This window comes from Pipistrellus kuhlii, unplaced genomic scaffold (genome assembly GCF_014108245.1).
Source record: "Pipistrellus kuhlii isolate mPipKuh1 unplaced genomic scaffold, mPipKuh1.p scaffold_m20_p_9, whole genome shotgun sequence".
Taxonomy (NCBI): Eukaryota; Metazoa; Chordata; class Mammalia; order Chiroptera; family Vespertilionidae; genus Pipistrellus; species Pipistrellus kuhlii.
The window spans coordinates 45594785-45616076 of NW_023425595.1; the positions used below are offsets into that span (position 1 = coordinate 45594785).

The 21292-nt window shown below is 39.9% G+C and overlaps 1 protein-coding gene across 1 annotated transcript; it reads left to right on the forward strand.

The window, feature by feature from the left end:
• Positions 1-17908: 17908 nt before the first annotated feature.
• On the forward strand, positions 17909-18793 carry LOC118712537 (PHD finger protein 6-like). The gene is given in 2 exon segments (XM_036426344.2): positions 17909-18221; positions 18223-18793. Coding segments are annotated over 2 exon segments (729 nt in total). The 5' UTR covers positions 17909-18063.
• Positions 18794-21292: the final 2499 nt, after the last annotated feature.

Here is a 21292-nt window from a genome sequence, read left to right on the forward strand (position 1 = left end):
CCTCCTGGATCCACACTGCGTCCCTGAAAAGTTTGAAGCCACTTCACCTGGAGGGGTGGCTAGTGAAAGTGTGAAGTTTGGCCTCGGAGGAGGAGAACATATTCCTCACATTGAAATTGTGTTGCAGTCACGGGAGCCTTGAAGGCAAGGTTGAGATCTTGATATTCGGGCGGCCATTTTACCGAAAGGACATGTCCAAGATGATCCTGACCTTGGCTTACTAACACAGCCCATGCAGGGTGCAAGCTGAGAGAACATTGCTGTCTTGCCTGGTGTCCCAGAGGCAAAATCCAGAGAGCTCCCACATACTAGCCAGCCAGGTTCCCAGGTTAAGAAGGCATTTATGTGTCCCGGAGTGAGAACCAGACAAATTCAAGAGGAAACCCCTATCTGGAGCCCTATTGTTTCTGCAGATGAAACTGGGAAAGGATGGTGTGGGTTGTTCTGGTTTCCTCTCCTGAATTCTACCTGTACCAGGATCAGCATCTTGGGATCTGGTAGTGATTTTGAGGTGATTCTCCAAAGACTCAAAATTACTTTAGGCAAAATGCAGTTTACTAAAAATTGGGTAAGTCTGTAGTAAGTACTTCAGGATCATTTAGAATATGTATTGAGTAAACAAATCATTCTTAATCAAGAAAAGTGACTAAAGCACTAGAGAAGAGGAGGAATTTAAAGGAGAAAGCATAGTTGAGATGGTGCTTCTACTGAGTATAGTTCCCGCATCTGAGCCTTGTCACTTATCTTCCATGTACTCCCTTAAATATATTTCCCATTTCATCTTGTGGTATTTCTTCCATCTAGTTATTAAGCTTGAAGTAGGAATTGTCTTTGATTCCTCAGAACCCATCATCATTTAAAACCAGTCTCATATCAAGACCTGCAAAATTTGAATTTTTATTTGACTACATCTCCAATCAGTAAACATGAGAGTTATAATAACAAATGGCATAATCCAAGTCTTAGTGTTTCATTGTTGATGCTGGTCATGATAAGGACAATTTCATAGCTTTTCCTTTTGTGAAAGTAACAGGTGTATCCTTGAAGAAATGTCACATATTACTGGAACAATTGATAATGAAAAACAGTGGGTCCCTTGCTTGAGGGAACATGCAGAAGGTGATGTGGAGAAGTGGTTTAAAGACCTAAAATTGTGCCACTGGGCTTGTATGATCCATTGTTTCTCCCTGGATTGTGGACTTGAGCTGCAGCCACCAGCCAGGCCTCCTGCCAGGGACCCATGGACAGTCATTCAAGGACCAGTGGCTGAGAGCAACCAAGGCCAGTTCCAGTCCCGAAGGTGTTTTTGCAATTAGGTCATCATTTGCTGGTTTCCTTGGGCTTTCATCACAGCTTCACTCTTCCTGACCCCACAATCCAAAGCTGTGGACACAGCCCAGCAGCATTCAATGGTCATGTAAAAAGTACAATAAAGTTTGAAAAGCATGCCATGAAAAAATAAAAGAAAAATGTGGGTCCCTTATCCCACTTGTATGCTTGACCCACCTTTGATTCTGTTCAGCAGATTAAACTGCTTTCACCTGATCTGTTTTATGTATTACCCGTTTACCTCTTTCTAGGGCAGGTAGGCATTTAGTTTTCTCACATGACTTCTTCTCTCAGCCTCCAAACACTTAACCTTCATCCCATTTTCTCAGTTTATAGCTGCACTATACTGTGGATTAGATTAGGACACTTTTATTGTTTTCCTCCAGGTACCCATAAACAATTTGCCACACACTCTTCATCTATTCAAACACATCAGGTGATGTGGCAGAGCTCATTATCCCCTCAGGGCCTGTTCCCTGGCTCCTCTGAGTTCTGTGGTTCTCTCTGCCTGGGGCACAGATCTCGCCTGTGAAATTTTTCTTCACAGAGAAATCTGAGGGTACTTTCATTTATCCCCTCCATTATAACTTCTGTTCTCAGATTTTGTTTCCTCCTCTCTCTTGTTCTTTTAGGAAAAAGGCATATGAAAGCCAAAGACCATGCATGTCTGAAAACATTATCTATGCCACACACAGTTCTTTCATAACTTGGCTAGGCATCGACTTTTGCTTGAAAATTCTGTACCCTCAGAAATTTGAATTCATGCCTGTTTTCCAGCCTGGAGGATTGCTGTTGAGATATTGGGCCATTTGATCCCAGTTCTTTTGTCTCTGATATTTTTTAAAAGATTTTGAGTATTTTCTCATTTTCTTAGAATGGAAGAGAGAAAGATGGGGGAGGGGAGGGAGAGACTTAGAGAAAGAATATTGATGTGAGAGAGACAGTGTAATTTTAAATTTATACTGACTAGCTCTCAAATGCATGTATTCACCAGTCACCAGGAGAAAACAAATGCTCACGGATCTGGGGTGGCTACGTGCATGTGAAAAATGGGCCAGATACTTTGAAACTGCTAGAAATCCAGCCAGTGACAATAGAACTCATTAATGCTGCATAGGATGCAGTGTGATCTGCTGCTCATCATTCCTGGAACATTGTTTAAGAGTAGTGCCACTTTCATTTAAGTATGTAGACTAGAGTTGTAGACATGTAATATTTTTTAGTGGTGAAATTACTACAGTGTTGTTTTTTTTCAACATTTTGTAAAATTTGTCCAAAATAAGTGGACTAATTACAAAAACGTATCCTATACATTAAATTATAATCAAATTGTGGTTAAAAACATTTTTAAATTAACAGGATATTAATTTTCACACATGACACAGAGGCAGGAAATGAGACTTCCAGCCTCTAGAAGAGTGAAAGCTAAATTTTTGTTGTTTAGAGGCTACCCAGACTATGGTATTTTGCTATAGCAGCTCCAAAAGAATCAACCTAACATTTTATCTATAAATCTACTGTGAGCCAAGCATTGTACAAACATGAAGCTACTCTTTACTGTTATCAGGCCTCACTGTAATTTTATTACCAGTTTATGAATGTAAACTAATAGATGGGGAAAGAGATGATAAAGAGGAAATGATTTTAACCAAGGTATTCTTACTATAATAGCAACTTCAGACTTTTAATGTATATCTGTCCAACTCCAGTGTTTGTGCTTTTTGTGACCAAACAATGCTTCTTATTACTGATTACATTGGTCAGTCTTTGCTGCTAGCCTGGGACTGTAATGAAGTTAGAAACTATATTGTTATCTCTGTATCCCATGCAAGGAGACGGCTTCCAAAACGGGAGGTGCTGAATGAATTAAAAAATGAATTCTGTCAATTCATAAGCAGAGCCCTAATTGACTATATGAATCTCACCATCTAGCCTAGGTTATAAGCTGTACCACCACCTCATGGCAAAAAATGACTTCTGGGGTCTCCTGATTTGAAGTAGAATGAAACATGTCTTAAACCTAGTTTTGTAAATTTAATGTCAAAAGGGAAGACAAGTGACACATTCTGCTAAAGAATTTTCCAAATAAGCATACCATGTCATTCATAGGAAATTGAAAAATCTCCAGGGACTTTGAGAATAAATGCATGTGTTTACACTTAGCCTCCCACTGAAATTGAAAAGAAAGAAATCTGCAGACCATAAGAGTATTAGTCTTTCTTTAAAAGCTAGTTAACGGGCTAGATTACTTCGGTTCTTTCAATAAAAATCTTCTTTAAGATTTATTTTAATAAGAAGAAACAAAAAATATTTTTTAGGGTATGCACTATGTATATAGATAAGATACAACATTCAAAGTCTTGACGTGATAAAAAAATATTTTTTACAAAAATATTTCCTATAGAATAGTGAACATACAATTCATATGATGTGTTATGGAATTGTGTACTTGAAACCTGTATAATTTTATTAACAAGTGTCACCACAATAAATTGAATAAAAAGGAAAAAAATAAGTGAAGGTATCAATGTGATGAGTTGGAATAAAATGAAAAAAGGTTTTTCTACACCAATAGTGAAAACTATGAACTTTGGGTGATAATGTTATGTCAATGTGTGTTCATTGACTGAAACAGACATACATATCTGGTGGGAGATGTTGACAATAGGGGAGGTTATGCATGAGTGGGAAAAGGAGGTATATGGGAAAACTCTGTACTTGCCATGCAATTTGCTATTAACTTACAACTACTGCAAACTAAGGTTAATTAAAAATATTTCCCTTTTGTTTTTTAATTGTCTACAAATTTATAATCATCAACTGTAGAATTATACTTTTTCCTTCACTCTTTATGAACTCATTCAGTGTTTAGCAACAAGCGAAGCCTGAAGAAAATTTAACTAGCCAGGATAACTTAGGAAAATTCTCTTAGACCTTGGCAGGCCCTATGAAACCCCTCCTGAGACTCACATTTCCATTTCTGCTTGTGTGTGGAGAGGGTGGGTCACCTTCACTGTGCTTGTGGAGATGAGGAGGGAACATCACTGACGGTACAATGAAAAGCATTGGGGCAAGTGGTGATGGGTGGGATCAATGCGGAGAGGATGATCAAGAAAGGAGCAAGTTTTGGATTTGGGATGATTTCTGGTTCTGACACAGAGAATGCTGTTTCAGAGGAAAATTGTACTGAAGATGCCCATGAGATCTTTATGATGTGAACTGAATTTCTGTGGAGATATAGATGTAAAATGAGGTCATGCCAGAAAAGTGTGTAGACTAAAATGAGAACATGCAGATCCCAACAGGGAAAGCAGCAGAGCAGAGTGAGAGACCCCTTCAGGAAACCAGGGTTCATGATCCTTGAAGAAAAGGAATGCCTGATGAATGAGAGCCAATCAATACGTGGATAAGTGCATGAGCAAAATCACTCTACAACCTCATTTTTCCTTCTGATCTTGCTAGCTCCTTGTGACTCAGTTCAAGCATCACAACACAAGAGATAGCCACCTTCCTCTGGACTGTCAGGCACCATGCACATCATGGCCCTCAGATGGTTTCCTGACAGTTAACATTCACTTTCTCTCCAATTTTATGCAAAGTGAAAGAGACTAGGTGTTAAGGAGCCAAGGGAAATCTAAGAGATTTCCCTCCCTGGATGCTTTCCCATAAATACATTTCTTTTTATTTTATAGGAAAGAGAGAGGGAGAAATACATTTTCTTTTTATTTTCTAGGAAAGAGAAAGGGAGAAATACATTTTCTTTTTATTTTCTAGGAGAGAGGAAGAAATCCTTCAAGTCTATTGTAATAACTAGTGGCCTAGTGCATGAAATTCGTGCATGGGGGGGCTGGGGTGTCCCCTAGCTAGGCCTTACCCTCTCCAATCTGTGACCACTCAGTGGATATCCAACTGCTGGTTTAGGCACATAGGGATTATGCCTAAACCAGAAGACATCCCTCTCATGATCCAGAACCTCTGGCTTCTAACTGCTCACCTGCCTGCCTGCCTGATTGCTTTTAACCATTCTGCCTGCAAGCCTGATTGCCCTCAACTGCACCCCTTCTGGTTTGATCACCCCTAACTGCCCCATCCTACAGGCCTGCTCACCCCCAGCTGCCACCCCTACTACCCAGCTTACCCCTAATTGCCCCCCTTGCTGATATGCTCACCCCCAACTGCCCCTCCACTATCCTACTCACACTCTATGGTCCCCCTTTCCAGCCTGCTTGTCCCTAATTGCCCCCCTGCTGGCGTATTCACTTCCACCTGCACCCCAACCAGCCTGCTTGCCCCCAACTGCCCCCCTGCCTGATTGCTCACCTCCAACTCTCACCTTCTATTGGCCTGCTAACCCTTAACATCCTCTACCTGGCATCCTGCTAATCTCCAGTTAACCCCTTGTTGGAAGCCACCCATTGTCTTCACTAGCAGAGAAGTGAAGACAAGGAACCCAGAAGGCTGGTCAACCTTGAAGCTCTGAAAGGTCAGAGCCAACCTCCCACTGTGTGGTTGAGACAATGATAGCTAAAGCAACCTCCACCTTTTAATCTTATGTAAATCCTTGCTGATTGGCTATTATTGGAATTGCCTGCCTAAAGCTATGTGTGGATCCCATAGTCTTAAGAGGTAGGCTCCCACCTGGCCCTCAATATCCCCAAATTAATCTTTTCTAATTTCTTTCATTTATGTGCGGCCTCCTTCAGAGCCCAAACTCTGAATCTGAACCCTGAACCACATGGGATGTGAAAGGAGTTCACTACAAACTGGAGCCCAAATGTGGGACATTCACCTCCTGCCACTGGCTATTCAACCCAACTGTGCCCCCCACTGGCCTGGTCATCCCCAACTGCCCTCCTTTCCTGGCCTGATTGCCTCTTACTATCTCTTCCTTGGCCCCGCCATTTATTTTTATTTATTTATTTTTTTGTCCAGAAATTCATCTGGAAGGTCTTCTGGAAGGCCTGGCAGTCTAAATAGCATATTCCCCTTTTATTATTATAGAAGATGTTTCTTGTTTCCCTCAGTCTGCTGCCCCTGAGCAGGTTTCATTACTGTGGGGACAACAATTCAAACATAGTTTATGAAAAAGAGTTAGTGAATGTAGTGAATATACCCAGAAGCTTTGTGTAAATGTCACATTCCCAGCATAGCAAAGGCTGGAGAATCTGCCAAACCTCTAGTCATCTTTTCAATATGGAATAAAAAAGCAGGTTTATTTCTGGATTATGATGAGTGTTTAATATTAGGTCCTGCAATTCTTGATGCAAATATATGTAAGGAAAATATTATTGATGAATGATAGAAGTGATGTGTTAAATAATTGTACACATTATGCAGTGAAAACAATAATATAAACATATAGGCATTTTTAGAAGAGGTTATATAGTTTACTTTTATTGAAACATTAATTAGCATAATTTCAATAACTGCAAATCCTTTAAACATGAGTTTGAAAGTCAGAAGCAAGATAAACACATATCACTGTTACTACTTAATATTGTTCTGAATATTCCAACTAACACTTTTAGAAAGAGATAGAATTAGAAGCATACAATATGTTAATGCTGCTTTTTTTTTGTAAAATGTACTTTATCAAAACACTTAATAGATCACTAAGATATGTAGTTATCTAAATGCTCAAACCTTAATGGTTTTCATATAAAATGATACAATTATTTTTATTATCCTTATATTCAAGGGAATACCATATGAAAATTGCAAAGAATATACAGGGGGAATGAATAAAATTTAATTTTACATGAAATATATTTTCAAACATATCAGTAAACCAAACAATCAAAGCAATGTTATATTGCAACAATAATTCACTGGCAGACCAATAGAACAGAATAGTGTATATTTATATGTCTGTATCTTGCTATGTATCCATGTAGTATCTATCCATACACCTTCTTTGGTATCTGTCAACAGCTATCTATATATCTACCTACCTATCTACCTACCTACCTATCCCTTCATTCATACATCCACCCATACATCCATCAACCCTGAAAGCTAAATAGAAGATTCACTTGAACAGGAAGGAATTTAAATTTTGCCAAGAAGAAATGCAGACACTACTTGGAGACACAGTGTCCAAAATATGCAGGTCCTCATTTAAATAAAAAAGTTAACCTTAGGAAATATAATTCTATTTGAAATTAGTGAGAAAGTCTCAGAAATGTCACATTTAAATATCCATATATAAATATCGCCGGCTACATGATGCTGTCCACTCTCACATTAAGAATGGCCAAATCCATTGTCACACCAGATGTGGTATACGAGTCCAGATGTGCAGCTCTTGCAGAGAATGTAGGAGTCACAGGCTCATGGTTGTCCCAGATGACTTCTGGCAGACAGAAAATGAGGAAAGCAAAACGTCTTCCTTCAGAATACACAGTCTAGTGTATTCTGCTCCTCACAGCTGCCTATTCATCTCACTGTTTCAAGTTCATTCATTACTGAGGGCCCTAGGGGGAGGGGTACTGATGGTGTTAGGGGGACCCAGTAAAGGCTCAGACATATTTTTTTCTCCCAGCAGGAACCTCTCTTCCCAGGTGTGTGGACCCAATATTGAGAGTACTGTGCCAATTCCCTGCTTCCCAACCTGCGCTACTCTGTACTGAGGAGGAGAAGGGAAAGGAAGTGAGAAGTAAAGCAATAAAAAGGGACAGGGAAAATAGCCCTTCAGTTTACACAGATGCCAAAGACTTCAGTTGGGAAGTTCTCTATCCCACCATCTAGGAATGAATAAAGCTCAGTTGGAGTCTGAGTCAGAGGTGTCCCCTGAGGAAGATGAGCTGCAGCTGCTGTCGTCTTCATTGCTACTGCTGGAGTCTGAGGAGCTACTGCTGGAGTCTGAGGAGCTACTGCTGGAGTCTGAGGAGCTACTGCTGGAGTCTGAGGAGCTACTGCTGGAGTCTGAGGAGCTGCTGCTTTCTGCCTTTTCCTCATGCTCCTTCTTTCCTTCAGAACCCCATGAGGCATGAGAAATGTCCCCATTTGTCTCTGAAGATGCCATTCCGGGATCCGGCCCCTGGTTCTGTTCAAGCCCTTCTTGCAGAGTCCTTGCTGATGGAGACTGCACTTCTATCTTGATGATCTTGGGGTCTGGGCCTCCACGCATTTTTATCTTACGCTTCCCAGCACTTCTCTCTTTAAAGGCAGCATACTCTTCAGCAGACAGAGTCTTGAGCCATTTATCCATGTCCACCTTGTACTGTTTCTGCAGCTCCTCAGCCTGCTGTTCATAAAGCTCCCTCTGGCTCATTGGAACATGCTGCCAGAGTCTGCAAATCCCCACCATGCACTGCATCAGGTGCAGGCCTTGCAGCTCCTCATTGGACCACACATCCTGGTGGAACTTGTGGTATGCATTCATGGGGGGCTTCTCAGGCTCTCCACAGAATCGTATGTCTCCCCAAAGATCATTTTCCTGGGAAGACTTCAGTTCTTTTTCATCTCCCTTAAACTTCTTGCGGGCTCTGCTTCTTCGGCTCCCTTTGGAGACAACAGAGGTCTTGGAGTTCTGCTCAGGCTCAGGGTGGTCTTTCATGAACTGGGCCAGTTTCTCCTGAAACTACTGTTTCTCCTTCTGAAAGTCTTCCATATATTTCAGCTTCATCTCCTCTGGGAGCACCTTGTATTTCTCAGACATGACCTTGGTCAGTTCCTGGTTGTTGAGTTTGGGGTGCATTTGGGAATACTCAGGCCGCTTCTCCTTTAAAAGCGCATGTAAGAAGTCAGGGGCTGCTTGGGCATGTCTGGATGTTTCTTGTACCTTTTGCTTTTTTTGGAATTTTTAACATGTTCCTTAGCTTCCAGGACTAATTCTGTCAGAGTCCGATACTTTCTTATCTTCCTAGAAATGTCTAACCACTTGAGTTTGCACATTTCACCAGAATAACCTTTAAAAGCTACTTTTCCCCAATCCATACGTGACTGGGTAGTTTTGAATGTGCGTTCGTCATTGGATGGCAGATTATTCTTCAGGCAGTCCAGTAATATCACAATGTCTTCCTTAGGCCATTGGTCTCAGCCATTAGTCAATGCCATTTCTAGGAGTTTGGGCCACTTATGAGGTCCCAGTTACACAAGCATAGCAGAAACTCAAATGTCTTCAATCTGTAGATTTAGCAGCTGAGATACTTTGGAAGTTTTGCAGTGTGTGTTCTATATTTCTGAGGAGAAATAGAAGAATGAATGAGAAAATCATACCTCACTTGGGATATGCCCTTCATCCAATTAAATTGCCTTAACAAAATAAATAACAAATGACCTGCCTACCTCTGAAGTAAAACTTATGTTTTCTTTCCATAGGCTACATTTTTACTTTTCAAAATAGTCACGCTAACTTTCATTCTAGACTGCGTTTTGCCAGATCTCACAAAGAGAACAACTGGCTCCTCAAGGCTCAGTCTAATAGAAAAGCCCTGGGAGGAAGAATATATTTGAAATGAAAAGAGAAATGTGGAAAATGCAGAGGCCTGTTGCTCTCTACTGCCTTGAGTGTGGTCACCTTCTAAGTGCAGCTCATGTGTCTGTGAGAGAAGGTAAGGGTTTACATAAAATGAAGCATGCTGAAGACTTGCACTCCACTGTGGCCTTTTTCTATGAGTGAATCTTGAACCTGTTGTAAATGGTGAATTTATACATTATCTGGAGTGCAGGGGGGGATGAATGATTCCTAAGAAACAATTTTGATTCTTCTTTCAAGTGCCAGGAAATGAATAAAAATTATGCAATATTTATAATTTTATTTGGTTAACTTTCCTTCATCTTTAAGCATCTGTCACTTTTGCTATTCTACAACAAGTTCTTCCAATTAAGCTTTAGGTTTTATGCCAATTATAAAAGTACTGGAAATATGAAATTTTTTCTCTAGGTATCCCAATTTGAATGCCCAAGGCACATAACATAAACAATTATGTAAATGTCAAAGCAATAAGAGATTAAAATTTTCTAGCTCAAGAGTAAACTAAAAGTAATTACATAATTTTTATTAACTAGCCAAATTGCGTTTTTTTAAGAAAATCTTAAGCCTACAGACAAATTAAATTACTATATATGCATTAATTTATATATATTAAGGAAAAAGTGAGAACTCATATACTTACAAGGTTGTGCTCACCTTAACATTGTATAATCGATCTCATAGGAACACCCACCCAATTGGGTCAGGAGTTCTGACTTCTCTGGGTTCTTATATCCAAAACCAGCTGTAACCTTCTGAGTTTTCCAGACAACTTCAAATGCCTGCAAACAGAATGAATCCGGCTTTTGAGACACAGTGATAGAGGGATCCCTAATTCTCCACCCTAATTAGGTTGCTATAGTTAGGAAGACAGACAGTAACTTCCTTGATTAGATTAATTTTCTTTGGAATTTCCAGGAATAATCTATTTACTTCTCATACCCTTGGCAAAATTTTAAACCACATCCGCATGGCAAATATTTTCACATTCTATTCCCAATCCTGCTTCTATATCTGACTTTATTTGGGCATGGTTCTGTATTTAAATATAGGTCCTTCTCTTCATTTCTCATTGAGTCTTTCCCTTTTATCTAGAACTCCTCTGATCTCTGGAATGGCTGTTTAAATTTCTCAGTTCTGCTCCGGAAGCCTACAGAAATAAGGGTCAGGACCAAAAGGCCCTAATAGACTTGGTTTGGGTTTTGCTTGCTGGTTGTTTTGATTGGTTGGTTTGTTTCCCCACTCATTTTATTTCCCCTTTCCCTTTGGAACACTAATTAGCAAGGCCCGTATGGCTCAGTGGATGAGCATTAACCTCTGAACTAAAAGGTCAGAATACATGATTGGGTTGTGGGCTTGATTCTCACTGGTGGGCATGCAGGAGGCAGCCAACAAATCTTTCTATTTCTCTCTCCCTCTCTCTTCTCTGAAATCAATAAAAATGTACTTAAATATAAAAATGTGCCTGATAAGAGAAAAAAATCAGAAACTGGCCACATGAGCCATAAAAACATATATAGCAAACAGGACTTTTGTACAGTTTTTCCAACTAATTGAACACTTTTTAGGTTAAGGTATATGAAGACACTAACATGCATATAGCATGTTGAGTATTTTACGTGTTTATGATTTTCATAATCGCATAAAATTAGAGAAATGTCTTTTGAGAACTAAAACATTTAGTAGCAATATGGAACTAAAATAAAAACTAATCAGATAGCTTACATAACAAATATCATATATTAAACTTGCTCTAATCATAGATATTGATTTCATTTCAATTAACAAGGAAATCTACTTGTCTACTTAGAGAACTTGCAAGCACTCCAACAGGTAAATTGAAAATATTTGTAATAAGAGAAAAAAGGCATGAAGATATTTATTTCAAAGAAAAAAAAAAAAAGAAACTTACTCTAAATTCCATACTCACCAGTGTATCCTAAGAATGATCACCTGTGGAAGTTCTGTTGCTATCAGTGCCAATAGGAAATCTCTGTGCTCAACTAGCAGCTCTAACTTCAGTCAGTCTACCCTGGTGAAGAAATGAAGTGGCCTCTGCACAGATGTGCCTTTTATATGATCCCACCCAGGTAAGGCCACACCTACTTGCTTACATTGGATTATGTCTTCAAAAGGAAGTAACCAGCTTGAACCTAAATAGATTACAGATAGTAGTAAGATGGCTGATTTGTTTACAACACACAGAAAACATCATTTGGCCTCTTTCATCCTAACAGAATGTAAATGAAACTTTCAAATATAGTATTATTATCTATATTCACCATCTTATAGATGCTGTAGAAAATTATGTTTAACAGAGGTGTCATGTTACCTGTATTTTGTTGGCACTAATCACAATTTAACAAATTACTGATTCCCCTACCATGTAATTTGTTTCCCTAAATGTTAAAATGTTTGGGAATTTAGGTATGATTTTTTTAAATAGATGAAATGAAAATAATCTAACTTTCCTGGAAAATCAAAACCTGAAAATCTAAATGAAACTCACCTTTTAAAATTTATGAAAAACAAATACTAAATCCATCAAAACCCACATTTCCAAAAAAGAGGTGAAGTACCTGCCCTCTTACTCAATGAATAGAATTGTAAATTAAGGTAAGGGTCATTGACCAACAATGATCCTAAAATTAATTCTGGAAAAAATTATCTCAGACATTCCTCAACATGTTGCAAGTCATCTATACAAGCACACAGGGGAATAAATTTCATTTTTAAGCAAAAATCAAATATTCTGTGGGCAGGATTCCCACGGTCACAGTTGGATTCATGGTTTGGCCACAGACCTGACATGCTGTCTTGGTCCTCAGTAAGGGGCTTGTAGGACACAACCCATCTATGATTCTCTCTTATTATAGATGTTTCTATCTCTTTCACCCTTTTCCTTTCTCTCTTTGAAATTAATAAAAATAAATTTATAAAAATAAATAATAAATCAATAAATTTAGTAATTTAACCATCATCATTAAGTTTTGCTAGGTACCAGAGTAACTTATCAATTCTTCTTCCCCACAAAAGTTTTCAATGGTAAGACAAATCTCCAAGAATAGGAGATTATAGGTCAGTAGAAAAGATGAATTCATACAGAAAAAATAAATCATAAAAGCTCAAATAAGGAAGAGAAATCTTTGTACAACTGAAGAAGAAAACAAAGAGCAGATAACTGAACCTGAGAGTCCTTTCTCATTTGATATCCTATGTTGACTTACTATATTTATTTTTTTGAATATGTTTTCTTATTAATTTCAGAGAAAGGAAGAAAGAGAGAGCTAGAGAAATAGACACATCAATGATAAAAGAGAATCTTTGATCAGCTGCTTCTTATAAGCCCTCTACCAGGGATCAAACCTTAATGCCAGGCAGGTGCCATGACCTGGAATCAAACACTGACCTATTGGTTCATGGGTCAAAGCTCAACCACTCAATCACACCAGCCAGGCTAGTTATTTATTATTTAGGTAATAATGAGATCGCAAGATTATGGAATTTTAAAATTCTGTGTGACATAATCATAAATCCAGGGAACAGTACTGTAAGTGATTCTTGGACAAGTCCCTGTAAGGGACAGCACCATGTAGCAGCACTATAGCAGTGTGGCCTCTCACAGAATTATTTGATTTTTGCTGAAAAATGAAACTTCTTTCTGTTTATGCTCCCATAGATGATATGCAACATGTTGAGGAATGTCTGAGATAATTATACCAGAATTGATTTTGTGATAATTTGCTGGTCAGTAAACCTTATATTCACTTACAATGCTGTACATTGAATAAAGGGGCAGGTACTTCACCTCTTTATTATGTATGTGGCTTTGATGGATTTATCATTTATTTTCAAAACTTTTTAGAAAGTGAGATTTATTTTACCTGGCCGGTGTGGCTCAGTGGTTGAACATATGAAGCAAGAGGTCAGGGTTCAGTTACTGGTCAGGCCCATGATGAGGTTGTTAGCTGGATCTCCATTGCGGGCCTTTCAGGAGGCAGCCAATCAATGAGTCTCTCATCATTGATGTTTCTTTCTCCCTCTCCCTCTCCCTCTCTCTCTCCTCACTCTTCCTCTCTCTCTCCTCACTCTCCCTCTCATTCTCCTTCTCACTCTCATTCTCACTCTCACTCTCCCTCCCACCCTTCCTCTCTCCCTCTCCTTCTCCATTCCTGTCTGAAATTTATAAATAATAAATAAAAATATATTTAAAAATAATCTTCTCCTTTCTGACTATATTGATAAATATTTTAGAATAAATAAAGATTTTTGAGAAAATACACTGGCTGTCCTGTTTTCATGAATATTGCAATTAAATATGGAATTGCCATTTGACCCAGTGATCTGACTTCAAGGAATATATTCTAAAAAACCAGAAACCAGAGAGACTGTATGCACCTATGTTTATAGCAGCACAACTTACAATAGCTAAGTTTCCATCAGTAAATGAGTGGATAAAAAAGCTTCAGCACATTTATACCATGGAATACTAGGCAGAAGTAAAAAAGAAGGATCTCTTACCCTTTGACACAGCCAGGAGAGTACTGGAGAATGATATACAAAGAAAAATAAGCCATTCAGGGAACACAAATAATCACATGGTCTCACTCATAGGTGGGATCTAATTTACCAAAATAAACAGATGGACAGAGTGGTTCCAGAGACTTAGAAGCCTGAGAAAGAGTGTGGCTCAGGGTTCCTCCTCTATTCCAACCCTGGAGATACCTCAGCCAATGGCAAAGCACTGATATGAAGAACCCAGTAAGATGGCAAGGAAGCCTTGGGAAGTTGATGGTGATTATGGCCTCATGTGGACAGGAAAGAGCAGCTCAGTGCAGAAGAGGGGCAGACATCAGTGAATGTGGAGGCTTCTGAGTGGAGGTCTGTGTTTCCACCACACAGCCTTGGGCTAAGGCTAGTCCCCCTGGGCTGCCACAGCACAGAAAAGTGCAGCTGCCAGGACACCAGCGCATGAGGGGAGAAATGCCCAGGAGGCTACTGAGCCTGCCTGAGGTGAAGAGCAGGAACCAGTAGGTGCCTGGAGAATTCTCTCCTTCCCAGACACTATTTGGAGCTTCCCAGGTGCAAACCAGGAAACCAGTCCTCAAAAACAGGGGAGCTCAGGAAAGCCCTACTCCCAGCAACCAGGGCCCTGGTGAGAGGTCACAAAGGGGAAAGGCAACCCAGGATATGTGTGACTGTCATTGCCACCATGGTTTCCTTTTGTCATCTTTATTGTTGAAAGTATTAAATATGTCCCATTTTATTCCCCATTGATCCCCTCCAGCCCAACCCTGCCCCCTGCCCCAGGCCTTCATCACCCTATTGTCTATGTCCATGGCTTATGCATATATGCCTACTAGTTCTTTGTTTGATCACCTCCCACCCACCACCCTCCCCTGTCTTTCCTCTAAGATTTCACACTATTTCTTAGGCTTCTATGTCTCTGGAACCACTCTGTCCATCTATTTATTTTGGTAAATTAGATTCCACATCCAAATCTTAGAAGCATTTTCTGTAAAGTTCTTCACTGCAGAAAAGAGTGAGTATGAAAGACAAATTAGGACCTAATGGCAGTGCTCTATTGCTGAACCAAAGAAAACAAAATAGCTATTCCCCTTTTTATTTTACAAGGTATTTGTATTTGGCATATTACAAAATAAGCAAGAGTGAAATAAAAGTGCATTTATATACATAAAGGAAACATTTGATCATATAGAACAGCAATGAATAGGTAGGTCAGCATATTTTAGAGATTCACAGAAACATACAGACAATGAATTCTGAAAATGTGAAGCATACAACAGGACATACTGTGTTTCCATTTCTTGTGGATGTTTCTTTGAAATGTTGTAGACTATGTCAGCATACTTTCTTAAAAATATAACACAATCAGAACAGTCAAAAGGGAGCAAGACAGAATTGACTAGTTCAAATACCATCCTTCCTCCAACCTGGGCCATGGCATGGTGATACTTAAAAAGGTGGATCACAAAACATTTCCACCAATTCATTGGTTTACTAAACACTGTGATTCAGTGGATGGCTGTTGAACTTGTTTATTGCCTACAAAAAAATTAAAGAACAAAATGTATCTCTTATAAGATAGCTTATAATAAAATATAGTGCCATATTTATTAGTAATGTTAGTGAGAATATTTTGGTCAGTATTAAATACAGAAAAGTGTTTAAGTACCTCAACCACTTATTAAAGGATTAGTATAATATGAAAATCTATCCCAGGTTTTCACTAGAGTAAAACTTGCAGTTGAGGGACCTCAACCTAATTGACTTTAGATTTAATGGATAAAATTTCCTGTCCCTATATCAGTTGACATCCTGTTAATTTTAAAATGTTTTTAACAAGATTTAATTTTAATAAAATATAAAGGTTATTTTTTATAATTAAATCAATGTTATTTTAAACAAATTTTACATGTTGGAAAAAATGCTGTAGTAATTTCACCACTAATAAATATTACATGTCTACAACTATAGTCTACATACTTAAATCCAAGATAGTCTACAATCTTAAACAATGTTCCAGGAATGAAGAACACCACATCCCACACATTAATGGGTTCTATTGTCACTGGCCTGAGTTCTACAGCAGCTTCAAAGTGGCTGGCACATTTTCCACATGCATGTAGCCACCGCCCATCCTTGAGCATTTGTTTTCCCCTGGTGACTGGTGAATACAAGCGTTTGAGAGCTATTCATTAGAAATTTAAAATTACAGTATCTCTCTCACATCAGTATTTTTCTACCTCTGTCTCTCTCCCTCCATCTTTCCCCTTCCAATCTCTAATAAAAACAGAAGATACTAAAAATCTTCTTTTGAAAAATATCAGAGACAAAGGAGCTGGGATCAAATGGCCCAAAATCTCAACAGCAATCCTCAAGGCTAGAAAACAATAAAGCCATGTATTCAAATTTCTGAGGGTACAGAATTTTCAAGCAAAAGTTGATGCACAGAAAAACTATAGAATTGTGTGTGGCACAGATAACATCTTCAGGCAACATGGCCTTTAGCTTTCATCCACTTTTTTTCAAAAAGAAGTATGCTTTCCAAAAAAAGCAGTGCATATACTAGAGAGAGGAGGAAACAAATCCGAGAACAGAAGTTGTAATGGAGGGGATAAGTGAAAGTACCCTCAGATTTCACTGTGAAGGAAAATTTCACAGGTAAGATCTGTGCCCCAGGCAGAGAGAACCACAGAACCCAGAGGAGCCAGGGAACAAGGAATGAGGGGATAAGGAGCTCTGCCACATCACCTGATGTGTTTGAATAGATGAAGAGTGTGTGGTAAATTGCTTATGGGTACGTGGAGGAAAACAATAAAAGTGTTTGAATCCACAAGTATAGTGCAGCTATAAGCTGAGAAAATGGGATGAGGGTTAAGTATTTGGAGGCTGAGAGAAGAAGCCACGTGAGAAAACTGAATGCCTATCTTCCCTGGTAAGAGGTAAACGGGTAACACATAAAACTGATCAGGTGAAAGCACGTTAGTCTGCTGAACAGAGTCAAAGTTAGGTCAAGCCTGTAAGTTAAGACAAGGGATCCATGTTTTCTTTTCTTGGCATGCATTTCAAATTTTATTGTTTTTTTTTACAGGACCATTGAATGCTGCTGGTTCCGTGTCCAGAGCTTTGGATTTAGGGACCTGGAAAGTCGAAGCTGTGCAGAAAGCAATTCACATGGACAAGCTGCCCAAGAAAACCAGCAAATGATGACCTAATTGCAAAAACACCTTCAGGACTGAACCTGTCCTTGGTGGCTGTCAGCCCTTGGTCCTTGACTGTCCATGGATCATCGGCAGGAGGCCTGACTGTTGGCTGCAGCTCATGTCCATAATCCAGGGTGAAATAGTGGCTCATACAAGCCTAGTGGAAGAATTTCACTTCTGCACATCGCCTCCTGCATGCTTCCTTCAAATAGGGGACCCACAGTTTTTCATTATCAATTGTTTTAATAATTGTGACATTGTACCAAGTATGTACCTGTTACTTTCACAAAAGTAAAAGCTATAAAATTGTCATTATCATGGAGCGATGTAAGGACACTCTGTGAGCTGATCTCCTCGAATGAAAGGAAAAAACCTCCAGCGACAGAGCCCGTCTCTGAGGCGCTGCTGGAGAACCGAGACCGACTTCTTTCTCTTCCCCCTCATTGGCGCTTCTCCCCCGCAGTTCGCCTCTGGGCTCCGCCGCATTTCTTGGGGCTTATAAAGTGCCTTTCTAAAGGCAACTTAAAAATCATGTCAAGCTCAGTTGAACCTAAAAAGGGGCCTACAAGACAGCGCAAATGTGGCTTTTGTAAGTCAAATAGAGACAAGGAATGTGGACAGTTACTAATATCTGAAAACCAGAAGGTGGCAGCAGACCATAAGTGCATGCTCTTTTCATCTGCTTTGGTATCACACTGATAATGAGAGTCTTGGTGGATTTTCTATTGAAGATGTCCAAAAGGAAATTAAAAGAAGCACAAAGCTGATGTGTTCTTTGTGCCATTGTCCTGGAGCAACAATTGGTTGTGATGTGAAAACTTGCCACAGGACATACCACTACCACTGTGCATTGCATGATAAAGCTCAAATACGAGAAAAACCCTCACAAGGAATTTACATGGTTTATTGCCGGAAACACAAAAAAACTGCACATAACTCTGAAGCTGATTCAGAAGAAAGTTTTAATGGACACGAACTGGAGCCCTCATCACCTAAAAGTAAAAAGAAAAGTCGCAAAGGAAGGCCACAAAAAACTAATTTTAAAGGGCTGTCGGAAGATACCAGGTCCACATCCTCTCATGGAACTGATGAAACGGAAAGTAGTTCCTATAGAGATAGGTCTCCACACAGAAGCAGCCCTAGTGACACCAGGCCTAAATGTGGATTTTGGCATGTAAGGGAGGAAGAAAATGAAGCAAGAGGAAAGCTGCATATATTTAATGCCAAGAAGGCAGCAGCACATTATAAGTGTATGTTATAAAATTGTCATTATCATGACCAAAGTCAAAAATAAAAATCTAAGACTTAGATTATGCCATTTATTATTATAACAATCATTTTTACTGAGTGGAGTTGTAGTCACAAAGGGGAGTGTGGGGGAAAGGTCAAGAGACTAATCAAGAGACTTGTGTGCATGCATATGAGCCTAATCAACGGACACAGACAACAAGAGGGTGGGGCATAAGTGGGTGGTGGGGGTTTATCGGGGAATAAGGACAGATATGTAAAAAATAAAAATTAAAAAGAATTATTAAAAAAATAAAATATCAGCCAAAACCGGTTTGGCTCAGTGGCTAGAGCGTTGGTGTCTGTGGACTGAAGGGTCCCAGGTTCAATTCATGTCAAGGGCATTTACATTGTTTGTGGGTACATCCCCGGTAAGGGGTGTGCAGGAGGCAGCTGGTCAATGTTCCTCTCTCATTGATGTTTCCAGCTCTGTAAAAAATCAATAAAATATATATTAAAAAATAAAATAAAATACCAAATCTAATCAATACTAATGGTCACCATTATGTTAAGAGAAATGGTTTCATGTGACAAAGATTTTTAAGTGAAACTCTGTAGCCTGAAAATTATTTTGAAAGAAAACAAAGAGAACTTTCCTTCAAAAGTCATAAGGATTGTAATTGAAAGTCAATATATTTGGCTTCTTGAACTAAAATAAGTACTTTGTGTTTTTGCCTCTCTAACAAAGTGTATATAAAGGTACAAAAAGAAATTGACAGCCAGTTTGAAATTGGATTGCTATGGCCTAGAGAAACAAATATCCTTACATGATATTATTCTACAATCTACACTAATAAAATAGAAACATGGCCTAAACTGGTTTGGCTCAGTGGATAGAGCATCAGCCTGCAGATTGAAAGGTCCCAGGTTTGATTCCTATCAAGGGCATGTGCCTTTGTTGTGGATATATCCCCAGTAGGGGGTGTGCAAGAGGCAGCTGATTGATGATTCTATCTCATCAATGTTTCTAACTCTCTATCCCTCTCTCTTCCTCTCTGTAAAAAAATCAATTAAAAAAAATAACCATTAAAAAAGAGAGGAACATGCAAATTAACCATTACTCAATTACACCAGCCAATCTGAGTGACTATGCAAATTAACCCCCAAAAAGGTGGTGATTAATTTGCATATGCAGCCTGGGGGCCATGTGGAGCAGCTGCAGGTGAAAAAGTGCTGGGTGCAGCAGAAAGGAGAGCATGGGGCAGAGGTGATGGTGAGAGGGAAAGCTTGGGGTGGGGGGTAGAGGCTGCAGGAGAGAAGGGAAAGCATGGGGAGGCAGTGGGAGGGAAAGGCAGGAGGGAAAGCCCTGGGCAGTAGAGCCTTTGGGGGAGAAAGTGCAGGTGGGAGGCAGAGGTGGCAGGGAAAGCGCTGAGGGAGATGAGAGGGGTGGCAGTGGAGGGAAGGAAGTTCCCTAGAAGCCCTGTACTTGCAGGAATCTTTCTGCAATGGGCCTCTAGTGTCATTATAATTTTAGATATTTTACAACAGCAAAATGTACAATTATCCCAAACAAACTTAAAAACTAATTCTTTGAGCCGGGACTGGTTTGGCTCAATGGATAGAGCGTCAGCTTGGGGACTGAAGGGTCCCGGGTTCGATTCCGGTCAAGGGCATGTACCTTGGTTGCGGGCATATCCCCAATGGGGGGTGTGCGGGAGGCAGCTGATCGATAACTCTCTCTCATCGATGTTTCTAACTCTCTATCTCTCTCCCTTCCTCTCTGTATAAAATCAATAAAATATATTTAAAAAAAACTAATTCTTTGAATGTTTGGCAGCAATTTAAAAAAAGGACATGAAGGAATTTAATCCCTTTCAGGAGGAATTAATGCACTGGGAAGGCACTTGAACATTCTATATTGGCCTCTCTTGCCTTTTTTGCCAAGAGGGACCTTTTCTCACAATCCAATTGCCCTCAGCTGTTGCCTGAGCTTTCTGTTCATGCTTAACTTGAAGCCTTGTGGTGGCTAGTACCAAGGATCTGTCTCTTGCCCAATCGAGTAAGCTGGCACCTCCCTGAAGGATAAACCCGAGTTCCCTGAGATATGTGATCAGTGCTGGGGCCCCGCCATGAGGCAAAGAGGCAAAGGGATCCGAAGGCAGGTGTTGGGTCTGTAGGCCATGGGGGCATAAGGCTACCAAGGAGACAGAACTGAACCTCGCATCACCCTGCTTGGCCCTGGAGGATGAGTGGTTAGCCAGAGATGACAAGATTCCTCATGGAAGGAACAACCTAAGACAGACACAATCCCAAAGGGGCCATCAGAAGAGACCTTAGGGGTCAACACAGGTGGGTCACAGACTCTCATCCTCCTAACTTTGCAGGGGCCTGAACCCTCACCCCTTCAGAGGGAGGTCTCCTGCCCCCATAGAAGCTTTGCTTCCCATGCCCAGCTCAGATTGGGACACAGGTGACAGAGACTTGGCCCACCTCAGATCTGTACCCAGGTAACAGACAGAGATTTGGCCAACAG